This window comes from Muscardinus avellanarius (assembly GCF_963383645.1).
Source record: "Muscardinus avellanarius genome assembly, chromosome: 2".
NCBI classification, from domain to species: domain Eukaryota; kingdom Metazoa; phylum Chordata; class Mammalia; order Rodentia; family Gliridae; genus Muscardinus; species Muscardinus avellanarius.
Window position 1 is genome coordinate 124566551 of NC_137787.1, and position 13302 is coordinate 124579852.

Consider the following 13302-nt stretch of genomic DNA (forward strand, 5'->3'; position numbering starts at 1 on the left):
ACCAGGAAGCAAAGGTAGAGGGAGTGGTCTGTTCCCACAGTCCCCCTCAGGGTACCACTCAGTGACTTAAAGGTTCCAGCCTGTCCATTATCGCCTCCCATGCCCTGGACCAAGACTTTACACAGGCCTTTGGGGCTATTCGGGACCTACTATAGCAATACTTATAAACTTTGCTTTTTTTTTTTTATCTGTCATCATTTTAGTAGAGAGGGGAAAATGCCATGTATTTAGTCTCTCAAGCTTAGCTGGAAATCTAGCATAGGTTATTTTTCTATAAAAGGAAGATGATACTACACATGTATCTGAAATCTATACATTCATTGAAGTAATTAAACACTGGTTACATTTTAGCTGACTCTCTCATGTAGAAATGATAGGACAATGAAAATTCCTGGGGAAGAGTCAGTATGAATATGAGCTTTTCAAAACGTATCTGTTTACTTTTCAGATTGTGAGCCATGCCGTTAGTGAAGAGGAACATCGAGCCCCGGCACTTGTGCCGGGGAGCCCTTCCCGAGGGGATTCCCAGCGAGCTGGAGTGCGTGACCAACAGCACCCTCGCTGCGATCATTCGTCAGCTGAGCAGCCTCAGTGAGTCGCCTGTGCTTTTGTTCTCGTGGTGGCTGATGGCATTTTACTAGCTTCACATTTCCAAATTGATTTCGATTCAGTAGTTATGTCATTACAGCTTTAAAGGAAGGAATCCTGCTCCCTCCACACTTCCCAGTGTCAGATGCTTTACCTGCCCTGGTCTTGTGATGCCCAGCTCTACGCAGTGAAGATATAAAACTAAAATGACTGGCTTACAAATATGTAGATTTAAAATACTGTTAGCTTTTAAAACTTTTTAAAATGAAGATAATTGGTAAGTTTTTTTTAATGTTAGTAAATTATTTTGTTAAATAGGACCAATTGCTTTTTTTTTTTTTTTTCTTCTGGTGAATTGAAGACTAAGCCTAGGGTTATTCTACCTCTAGCTACACCCTCAGCTCTTTTCCTTTTGTTTTCAAATAGGGTCACTAGGATTCTGAGAGTCTCAGAAGTAGCTGAGGCTCTCCTCAAACCTGTGATCCTCATGTCTCAGCCTCCCAAGTACTGGGATTACAGGTGTGTGTTGCCATAACTTGCCAGTGGATTTAAAAATATATAATAGATTGAAAACTAATTAATATCTGTAATATTCTTAGCCTTAGCAATATCTTTATCAAATAATATTCCATACACATAATAGAACAAAGACAAAAAAGAATAAGATCAGCTGAATTTAACCTATTAAAAGTTAGAACTGGCCGGGCGTGGTGGCGCACGCTTGTAATCCCCGCACTTGGGAGGCGGAGACAGGAGGATCGGGCAGGTTCGAAGCCAGCTGTGCTGGCGTAAGAGACCCTGTTTCAAAAATATAAAATAGGTCTGGGAGTGTAGCCCGGAGGTAGAAGGGCTTCCAGGAACCCCAGTACCACCAAAAAAAGTTAGAACTGAAACTGACTTCCAAATTGAACACAGAAGCTTATTATTGTATGTATGGTGTATGTATTTGTATGCATAGATTTATGGCAAATACAAGCACAAGGAGAAAAAGACTTTGTGTTATTTTATGTTTGAATATTCATATTAAATGCCAAGAAATACTCTGCAGAGGATCGGCTCACGTGAGAGCGCTCCTCCTCAGCTGCTGAAGCATGCTGTCTGCCCCGCGCTCATGCTTGCCGTGGCCGTGCTTGCTCACTTCATCCCACTCCTTTGGGAGAACGGTGTGGGTGGCGTTCTGGTGACCAGCTTCCACAGCTAAGCCCTTTAGCAGCTCTCTTAGTAACTAGAAAATCCACCATGAAATTCCCCTATGAGTAGCCTTAAGCACAGGAAGGTATTTTTTAGAAATCCAAGCCCTTTTATCTGTTTTAAAGAAGAAACACTGCAGATAAATATTTCTTTAGAAGAAATATGCTATATTGTTACTGGTATATTTTAATAGATTTATAACCATTGCATAAGGAAAAAGTAACTTTGAAATTGCTTAAAATGTCTTTTAAAATGGGTTTCTTACCCAGATGTGATGGCACACACTTGTAATCTCAGCACTTGGGAGTCTGAGAAAGGAGGATCACAGGTTCGTGGCCAGTCTCAGCTACTTAGTGAGGCCCTCTGCAACTTAGTGAGACCCTGTTTCAAAATAAAGAATAAAATACAGGACTGGAGTTGTAGCTTAGAGGTAGATTGCCCCTGGGTTCAATCCCCCGTACTGCAAAAAAAAAAAAAAAAAAAAAGAAAGAAAAACCCCAAACAACAACAAAAATGGATTTCTTCTGGAATCTAATTACAATTGACTGTGGGTAATGGTTATTGATAAGTAAGTTCATATAATTATAGGAAAATTTCTTATAAATTACTGAAGGGTAAAAAATGTTTGTTTGTACCTTTTATTTTTTGGTACTAGGGATTGAATGTGGGAATATCCTACCTCTTATCTACATTCCCAGCCCTTTTATTTGTTATTTCGATATAGGATCTATCCTCGAATGTACAGTCCTTCTGTTTGGGAATCCCAAGTTTGGGATTATAGGTGTGTGCCACCCCACCTGGCATGTTTGTATTTTTGTAGAAATGCCTTAATCTCTTACTTGTATGGCTAAGGTGTGTTGACACAGAGCCTGTGGTAAGGACTGACACTGTTAGGAATTTTAGTAATCTGCACCAAGTATCTCTGCTGATATATTCAGGATAGCATTGTGTTGGTCCTGTTTGTGCTGTCAGCCTGGCCATAGTCTCTTGAGAGGGAGAGTAGCAGCTGGTATATTATGCGTGGCCCTTGTGGCCGGCATTTCACCCTCTGATATGGCCAGGTCCTTGGCCTTGGAACTTGTGGATGTTTTGTGACACACAAGGGAGAATTCAGTTGCTAACAGCTCACGTTAAGAGAAAGAGCTTCCTGTGGGTTTTCTGGTTGGGCCCAGAGTAATCACAGGGCTCCTTTTTTTTTTTTTTTTTTTTTTTTTGGTGGTACTGGGGGTAGAACCCAGAGGCTTTCTACCTCCGGGCTATACTCTCAGCCCTATTTTATATTTTTATTTGGAAACAGGGTCTCACTAAGTAGCTGAGGCTGGCTTTGAACCTCTGTGATCCTCCTGTCTCAGCCTCTCAAGCACAGCAATTACAAGTGTGCGCCACCACGCCCAGCTATCACAGGGCTCTTTACATGTTGAAGGGGACGATAGAATCAGTATGAGGATGCGTTCTGAGAAAGACTCAGCTGGATTGCTGGCCTTGAAGATGGAGGAACCAGCCCAGAGATGCAGGCAGTCTACAAGCTGGAGAAGGCAAGGAAATGGCTCACAGAAAGAACACAGCTCTGCCAATATCTTGGTTTTATGTTTGTTTGTTTGTTTTTTGCAGGTCTGGGGATGGAACCCAGGGGCTTTCTACTTTGAGCTTCACCCTTAGCTCTATTTTTTATGCTTTATTTTGAAACAGGGTCTCACTCAGTTGCAAAGGGCCTCACCAAGTAGCTGAGGCTGTCTGAGAACCACAATCCTCCTGTCTCAGCCTCCCAAATGCTGGGATTACAAGCATACACCACCATGTATGGCTTTATCTTGGTTTTAATGCAGAGAATCTGTTTCACACTTCAGAACTCCAGAACTGTAAGGTAAAATTTGTATTGTTTTGAGGCACTATGTTTGTGGAAATTGGATACAGCAGCAAAAGGAAAGTCATACATCATTCTAGCCTTGACTATATTGTGTTCCATGTGGTCCCTTTAGCTTCAGGGACACCTTTAGCCAGTCAGGGACACCTGCCTCAAGGACAGCGAGTCCTTCACAAGATTCCTTTAGTGGCCCCAGCCTGCCTATCAGAACAGGGGAGCATTGAAACAAGACACTAGGAATCACCCCAAATTTGGTGACTGGAGTAGATACCTACCAGATCATGTACCCAAGTGTCTGGACTGAGAACATGATCTGGGTCAGTGAAATCCTTTAAGGACATTTGAGCTAAGAAACACAGTGAATACATGAGTTTATTACGGGACCTACTGCAGAAATGTCATCCAGGGCTAGAGAAGCCATGATGACCACCTGGAAGCCAGAGCTGTGGACAGAGCGGAACCCAGGAGAAAGTGGAGGAAGGCAGTGGTGTGGAAGGGCGACAGGAGGGACATGCAGAGAGAACTGCGTGGGCAAGAAACCAGGAGGCCTGCAAGATGGAAACAGTGGCTGGTCCCAGATCTGCCCAGGGTGGCTTTCTGCCCTACTCAAGGCTTGGTGCTTGAGTGTCCTCATGCTAAATCAACTCCTTTCTTTAAGCTCCTTCCCTGCATCTAGGCAGAACCCAAAGAGCCATACAGAAAGAGGAGCATGACAATACAGACACCAGGGAAGGTAATTCTGGAAAACTTAGACAACTGAATGCTTAAAGTGATGGAATGTTCATTTCTCCTCAAAATTTGTGTATTGAAATCCTAAACCCAGTGTGATCATATTTGGAGATTGAACCTTCGTAAAGTGACAGGTCATGAAGACGAAGTCTTCCTGAAGGAGACTCATGTCTTTATTTAAAGGCTAAGAGAGAGCCCTCAACCTCCACATGAGAGCTCAGAGAGCTCAGCCTCAAGGTTTTCTAATGAAGCGCAGAGAGCAGCCCTCAGGAGGCACTGAGTCTGTCAGTGCCCTGACCTTGGACTTTCCAGCCTCTACAGTTGGGTATAAGCTACCCAGGCTGCAGTGTCCTCTTCTAGCAGCCTGGGCCAACTAATGTGCTGCGTTCATAATTGGTGATAAAATAGCAAATTAGATTTGCCAGTAGTTTATTAATGTTTATTCATTCAGTATACCTCTAGGTGCAACAGACAGCAAATAAAACCATATTGTTCCTTACCTAGAAGTTAAACACATCTTAATTTGTTTATAGTTTATAAATAACATCAGCACGACTATAGACTAGGAAACAGAGTTATTACGACCTGCTCCAAGACAGCAGGAGTATGGACTAAGAGCTAGCTGCATGGGTGCATCTTTAGTTTTTATGATTTCTCACTGAATACTAATACACTGCAGACAATGAGGAAAGTTATGTATAATATTTTACGATCTATATTTGTTAGGAAGAATAAGAGAATTTATTTTTCTTTATAATAGCAAATTTATTTATTTTGTTGTGTAGTATTGGGGATCAAACCCTGGGCCTTATGTGTGCTAGGCAAATGCCCCAAAACTGAGCTACATCCTTAATTCCAGAATAAGAGAATTTTTAATACATATTTTTATTTTAAATAAATGGTATACATTTAACCTGTACTTGGCCCCCCCCCCCCTTTTCCTTTCCCTCCTCCCACCAATGATTGTCCAGGGTAACCATTTCATATTCATACTTTTACACATATTTGGATGTAGACCCTCATTAATCAAGTTCAGCCTTCTTCCTCTTCTATCTTTCCATTCAAACTTTGCTGAGATTCCCCTTCCATTATCTGGAGTCCCTCTAGTATCGCTTATGCTCCCTAGTTTGGGCATATTAGAGGAAACATATGTCCCTTCTTCTGTGCTTGGCTAATCTCACTTAACATAATGCTCTCCAGGACTTTCCATCTTCTTGAAAATGACATAATTTTGTTCTTCTTTATAGCTAAAAAGAATTCCATTGTGTGTATTTCCCATAATTTTGCAATCCATTCATCTGTTGATGGGGACCTGGTTTGGTTCCATATTTTGGCTATTACGAATTGTGCTGCTATGAACATAGGTATGCATATGTTGCTAAAGTTCTCTTATTTCAACCCCTTTGGAACAATACCCAGGAGTGGTATAGCTGAATCATATGGTGGATCTATTCCCACCTTTCTTAGGAATCTCCACACAGATCTCCATAGTGGTTGAACTAGTTTGCACTTCCACCAACAGTGTAAAAGAGTTCCTCTTTCCCCACATCCTCGCCAGCATTTGTTGTTATTTGATTTCTTTATACTTGCCACTCTGACTGGGGTTAGATGGAATCTCAGTGTAGTTTTGATTTGTATCTCCCTGATGGCTAATGATGTAGAACATCTTTTCATGTATCTATTGGCCCTTTGTATCTCTTCATTTGTGAAGTGTCTATTCAGTTTATTTGCCCATTTCTTGATTGGGTTGTTTGTTTTGCTAGTGTAGAGTCTTTTGAGCTCTTTGTATATTCTGCATAATAACCCCCTATCAGAGTGGTGGCTGGTAAAGATCTTTTCCCATTCTGTGGGCTTTCTCTTTAGGTTATTGATGGTTTCTTTTGATGAGAAGAAACTTTTTAGTTTGATGCCATCCCACTTGCTTCTTTTTTCTTCTTTGTGGTTTATTTCTTTAAGAATTTTCTCTAGTGTTGGCTTTGAACTCATGAATTTTTTGAGATTCTGTTTATGTTGAAACACTTGCGTTTTGCCATCAATTTTGAATAGTAGTTTTGCTGGATAGTGTAGTTTGGGTTGGAAGTTTTTTTCTTCCAGTTCTGAAACACATCATACCTGTCTCTCCTAGCATTCATGACCTGGGTTGTATAGTCTGGGATGATTCTTATTGTTTTGCCTCTATATGTCACCCGTCCTTTTGTTCTCACTGCTTTTACGATTCTTTCCTTGGCCTCTATGTTGGTCATTTTGACTCTTATGTGGCGTGGGGAGGTCCTTCTTTGATTTTGTCTTAATGGTGTTGTGTATGTCTCTTGGACATGAAGATTCAAGTCTCTTTCCATGTTTGGAAAATTCTCTGAAATTATTTCTTTGAAGAGATTACAGATGCCCTTGGTCTGTACCTCTATCCCTTCTTCAGTGCCTTTTATCAGTAAGTTACGACACTTCATATTATCCCATATTTGCTGCATGTTTAAGTTTTGCTGCTGTAATTCTTCTGTATACTGTTGATCATGTTTTCAGTTTTGGATATACTGTCTTCTAACAGTGATATTCTACTTTCCATTTCATCTACTCTTCCAGAATTTCTTTCTATTGCTGTCTTCATTTCATTTATTCACTCTTTCATTTCATTCCAGACCTCTTTCTGATTCTTTCTTAGTGTTTCTAATTCATTTTTCATCTCCTCTAGACTTGTTTTAAATCCTTTCATCATATTGTAGATCAAGATTCGGAACTCCCCTTCTTGCATTTCTTGTAGGTCAGTATTTGTGACTTCTGTCATTTCTCCACTATTCCTGGTTCTCTTATTTTCAAAGTTTTCAGGCCTATTTTTCTGATGTCTTCCTATTGTTTGTGGGTATTATGTAGTCCAGTCTTAGTAGTAGGGATTTAGAAGAGTCAAGAGGTAAGCAGTACTTTTTCGAGTGGTGAAGATTGGGTGATGGTAGAGTAACTAGGGTGATGGGTGAAGGAGCCAGGTAAGTTAGAGGATATAATTAGGTTGTGGTAGAATTTAAGTATAATAAGGTTGAATCAGGTTGAGAATGGAAGAAGGTTAGATAGTAGGTCTCTTCTATTTATTAGAATATTTAAGCATGGAGATGTGAGAAACTTTGTGTGTTAAACAAAGAGATACAGTTAGGGGACAAAGAGAAAATTTTGAAGGAAGATAGTTGATAGTCTAAATTGTAGACTTTTGTAGAGGGAGTGGGGGGAAGGAGCACACACAAACGGATTAAGTAACAAAATAAGGTAGAAAGACTATTTTACATCAAATATAAACATCAACATCTACAATACAAAAATGGACCACCAAGGGAGAACAAAAACGGTTAAGAGTATAAACAGGATAAACATAAATTAAAATAAAACGAACTGAAAACCATGTGATATGAAGTGAAAGATCCAAACAAACAAGAAGCCCAACTAAAAGTAAAAAAAAGAAGGAAAAAAATAACCCCCCCAAAAAACTGAAAACCAAAAAAACAAAACAAAAAATCCAAACCAAAAATAAAACAAAGTAAAACAAAAATCAGCAAAAAAAAAAAAAAGAAGTTAAAAAAAAGGAAAGGAAACAGTCCTACTATTTTATTAATATACGGTGTACATGCCAATGTCTCGTATTTGCTTGGAGCGACCCCTTGTGGCCCTGTGCAGGTATCATGCCTTAAGCGCCCTTGCTGTGTCAGTGGAGTTGAAGGTGCCCCCTGGGTGCACACCGGTGCCCTCAGTTATCGCTGTATCTAGTGGCACTCACTGTGCGACCGCTAGCTCCCTTAGCTCATCTGAGCTCACGCTGTTACCTGGCAACCCAGTCAGGGGCTCTGAAGGGCTGGCAGCTCTTCCATATTCCACAGACTCTCCGAGAGCATGGCAGGTTTGGTTCCGGGTCCTTGAAGGTCTCCCAGCACCTCTGTGGTGTGCCTCCTCTGGTGCGCCAATGGCGCCACTCAGGTGCTTGGGTGAACTCAAAGCTTAAGATGTTAGAGCTCTATGGCCACTTTAAAACTCTTGGACATTTCTCAGGACTGCCAAGATTGCAGTGCCCCAAAATCCTTTTTTTGGGCCAGCAGCTTGATATGTCACCGGTTACAGACGCTGCGGCGTCTGTAACGTGGCTGTGCTCCTTTTGTTTATGATGCGGTGACTCTCGCAGGTCTGAGTTACTGGTTTCTTCCACTGTAGTCGCCAAATCTGTTTTGGATCCTAAGCTGGGTCCGGCCGCGCTCTCTCGTGGCTGGGCCTCAGGTCGCCTGGGTGGGACTGCACGGGCTGGGGCTGGGCTGGGGCTCGGGCTAAGGCAAAGGCTGGGGCCAGATGCAGTGGCGGTGGCCAGGGCGGCGCTGGGCGGAGAGGAACCCAAGCCTCCTCTGGCCCGGGCGGCTTACCGGCAGCGGGTGGCCTGGCACGGTGGTGGCTTGGCTCCCGGGGTCCCTGAAAAACTTTTCCTCTTCAGTTATTTTGCCACGTTGGTGTAAGTCAGGTCCAGGGATTGCGGTTTGGGCCAGCAACCTGTGCTGGCGCTGTCAGCCCAGCTGTGGCTGCAGCAGATCTGATGCTCGAACATTTTTTTTTTTTGCAGTGGATCTTGCAGCTCAGAGTTTCTGGATTCCTTCTGCCAAGGTTCCTAGATTTATTTTGGTTTCTGAGATATATTTATTTTATTGGTTAAGACACTGCCTTCTCAGTAGTTGAACTTTATTTCAGCTACTGAGAAGTGCTGTGTCCCGCAGTCACCATTTTGAATCTCAAGAGAATTTAACAAAATGTTTTTATGTTGTTTATAGTTTCATAATCATTTAGGCATTTTTTTTTTTTTTGGTGGTACTGGGGTTCCTGGAAGCCCTTCTACCTCCGGGCTACACTCCCAGACCTATTTTTACATTTTTATTTGGAAACAGGGTCTCCTAAACCAGCGCGCACAGCTGGCTACGAACCTGCGCGATCCTCCTGTTTCTGCTTCCCAAGCGCGGGGATTACAAGCGTGCGCCACCACGCCCGGCCTCATTCAGGCATTTTTAAAGTCTTAGTAATGTGTAAATCTGCCATATTACAAGTCTTCTTTTGGCCGGGCGTGGTGGTGCATGCTTGTAATCCTGGTATTCGGGAGGCAAAGATCAGAGAATCATAGTTCGCGGACAGCTACTTTGCGAGGCCCTTCACAACTCAGTGAAACCTGTTAGGTTGGCGTGGTAAAAAGGCAAGATAGACCGGGGTACGCCAAAAGAACTTTAATATGGTCTTCTCTCGGGGATACTGGCTGGACTGCCCCTGGAGACCTGTGAGCCCCCCTGCTGCTGGAGAGTAAAATGCCTCTGTTTTTAAGGTTTACAAATTGTGGGTGGGGCTACGCGTAGGAACGCTGCCCTTCGGTAACATCACCTGCCTCGCGATATCGCCCAGCAGAGTCTCCTCCTCCTTTTCTAGGGTTCCGCCCCTGCAGGGAGGGACCGAACGTACCTGTCATCCTGGCCTTTTGGTGATAATGGGCCTAGATTTGAATCTTAAACTACTTCCTGCTGTCAAGGGGCGTCGTTAGGGGGCCCCTTGGCCAGGAGAGGTTGCGTCCTCCAGAACTGGGCAGGTGGGAGTATGGCTGCAGCGTGAGTTGGAGGTTACCCTGGACAGCTTGGTGATGTGTGCTCAAGGAGACTTTAGCAGATGAGGAGTTATGACAGTATGGCATCCGAAGAGGGAGGGTACCGTAGTATGTGAACAAGTGGATCTGCTTTCCTGATGACTGTGGTCGATATGGGATGTGGAGCTTCCAGGAAATGCCAAGACCTTGTGCCACCTGTTGAGTAACCTTAGAAATAAAATCTGGTCCATTATCAGACTGCAAAGAATTAGGGAGTCCAAACTGAGGGATGATGTCCGAGCATAGAACATTGGCCACTGTGTTAACTGTCTCGTCCTTTGAGGGAAAAGCCTCTACCCAACCTGTTAGGGTATCGACCATGGTAAGAAGATATTTAAGTTTTTTGTGTAGTGGCATATGGGTGAAGTCAATTTGCCAGTCCTGTCCTGGCAAGTGTCCTCTCATTTGCTGGGTAGGAAATGAGAGGCGAAGGCCTCCGTGGGGAGACACAACAGTGCAAGTAGAACAGGAGGCACTGACTTTACTAATCAGCTGCTGCAGGAGAGGAGAATAAAAGGAGGGGCTTAGGAAATCCTTTAGCGCCATAGGTCCCACGTGAAGGGAATTGTGTATTAGGCTGATGACCTTTTCGGCCTGAGCCTCAGGCAGAGCAATAGTATCCTGTATCATGAGCCAACCATCCCCTGTGCTGGATGCCCCAAGTTTGATCAGATGTTTTTGTTCAGCCAGGCTGTAATTAGGCGCCATTGAGGGGAGGGTTAAAAATAGTACAGAAGCTGGTGGGCTTGGTTGAGCTTGTTGTGTCAGCTGTCTTGCTGTATAATCAGCTTTACTGTTTCCTTTGGCCACTAAGGAAGATTCTGTCTGGTGGCCCCCACAGTGGATGATGGCTAGGCTCAGATAGTAAAGAAAGGGAATCTAGGAGTTTCTTAATCAAGGTGGCATTAACAGTGGGTGAACCATTGGTGGAGAGAAATCCCCTCTCTCTTTAAATTGAGGCATGGCAATGTGCTATTAAAAAAGAATATTTAGAATTGGTATATATGTTTACCCACTTGTTTTTTTGCCAAGTGTAGAGCTCGAGTTAGGACAATCAGTTCAGCCTTTTGAGAGGTAGTACCATATCCGGCAACCTGGCAGCCTCAATGACTTGAGTTAGGGTGACCACTGCATAGGCTGCCCTTTTCTTACCTCTGGGGTCAGAAACAGAGCTGCCATCAACAAAGTAAGTAACATCTGGATTAAGAAGGGGGGTGTCCTGGAGCTCCGCCCAAGGTTTAGCTAGTGAACATCGTTAGGTGAACATGATTCAGGGCCTGCACCCTGGCTCACTGGTAAAAGAGTGGCCGGGTTAAGGGCCGGAGAATGGGACAGTTTAATATCTGGATTTTCCATGAATAACAAATAATGTTCCTGAATGCAAGAAGGTGACAGAAGAGGGAGTGCTCAAGGAGAGAGCAAATCCTGGAGTCTATGTGGGGATAAAAACATGCAGGGGCATCCAGAGACAAATTTTAAGAGCCTCTTTTGTGAGCACGGCTGCTGCCACCAGAGCCCTGAGGCAGGGTGGCCACCTACAAGTGGTAGGGTCAAGCTGTTTAGATAAATAGGCCACTGGTGCCTGGGTGTTCCTGGGGGTTGAGTGAGCACTCCTGTAGCTATCCCTTGCCTGTCATCAGTATATAACAAGAAGGCCTTAGTGGGATTGGGGAGTACCAATGGGCGGAGCGGGTGGGGGATTTAAGAAGAGTTTCCTGGAGAGCCAGGAAGGCTCGGTGAATGGCCGAGGATGAAGTGAGGGGCCAACCAAGGTTTTCTTAATTGCCTCATGTAATGGCTTAGCTAGAATGGCAAAGTTGGGGATCCAGTGTCAGAAAAATCCTATAAAACCTAAGAAAGATTGGATCTGTTCCCCTGAGGTGGGCGGCTGCAAGTCTCGTAAGGCCTTGACCTGGTCAACAGTTAGTCCTCGGGTGTTTGGGGGTGACATGTAGGCCTAAATATCATACCTCAGGCACTGATAACTGGGCTTTATGTGGGGCCACCCTGTAACCCCTGCTTCCAAGGAAATTAAGGAGAAGGTAGGTGTACTGTTTGGACATTTCTAGGGAGAGACTATAAAATAAAAGGTCATCCACATATTTTAACAAAGAACTAGGCTCCAAGGGGCACTGGAGGAGAGATGTGGGCTATCTTAAAAACCCCGGGGGGAGGACAGTCCAGGTTAGTTGTTAAGCAACCTGGGTATCGGGGTCCTCCCAAGTGAAGGCAAAAAGGGGGTACAATTCAGGATGCAGATAAATTGTGTAAAACACATTCTTTAAGTCGAGAACTAAAAAGTGGGTGGTAATGGGGGAATCTGAGATAAGAGGGTATAGGGATTAGGGACAACTGGGTAGATTGGGACCACCGCATCATTAATTAAACGGAGATTCTGGACTAAACGATAAGTCCCATTAGGCTTTTTAAACTGGGAGAATGGGGATATTATAAGGGGAATTAGTAGGAATAAGCAGTCCCTGGGCCAGGAGATGAGAAATAATGGGTTTAAGCCCACGTCAGTGAAGGAGGGATATGAAAAACTGGGAGCAGGCAGGAAAAATAGTGGGGTCACGTAGGACAATCTGGACTCTGTTGGTGGTATCCCATACTATAGGATCAACCAAATCTATTGGAAGGGGAGGTTTGGCTTCCTGGTCATCAACTGTAGCTGCAGCCATTAAAAGTATATTAGAGGAAACAGAAGCCGTGGGGAAATTAAATGAAAGTTCAGCCCCAATTTTGGTTAAAAATTTCCAAACATGAAGGGATAATCAGGAATGGATGGATAACCAGAAAGGTCTCTAAATGATATAAAAGGGGGCCTGTAGTAAGTGGGCAAGAGAGCATGCCGTCAATCCCCTGAACCGCGATTTGGGAAAGGAAACTAGGTCCTGAGAAGGAAGGGAGAACAGAGTAGGTAGCTTTCGTATCAATCAAGAAGGAGATTGGCTTACCCACTACCTGGAAAGTTACCCTGGGCTCAGCTTGAAGGCATAGTATTATGTGTTTTGTCTTTTTTATTCCCTGACCCCTGTCATTATAATCCCAATGGGGATCCTCAGAAGGAACTGCAGCTATTCCAGTAGGGAGCTGTGGATTGCTTAGGTGAGCCTGATCAGCCCGTTCCCTGGCAGCCTTAAGAAAATGATCTCATTCGTCTGGAGTTAAAGAGGAGGTTAAAATGACATAAAGATCCCACCAAGTTAAATCATATGTTTGTACAGTATGTTGGAATTCCTTAATAAAACCAGAGGGATTGGCAGAAAAAGAACCCAGTCTCTTTTGAAGT

The 13302-nt window shown here is 43.6% G+C and overlaps 1 protein-coding gene across 2 annotated transcripts in view; it reads left to right on the forward strand.

Annotated features, from left to right (window-relative positions):
- Nucleotides 1–458: 458 nt before the first annotated feature.
- Nucleotides 459–13302, forward strand: part of WASF3 (WASP family member 3) — a gene marked incomplete at both ends in the record, with an annotated part of 52248 nt that continues 39404 nt past the window's right edge. For both annotated transcript variants that reach the window (XM_080689654.1, XM_080689655.1), the window contains one exon: nt 459–591. In XM_080689654.1, the coding sequence (XP_080545780.1) occupies nt 459–591 (133 nt within the window). The remainder of the gene's footprint in view (nt 592–13302) is intronic.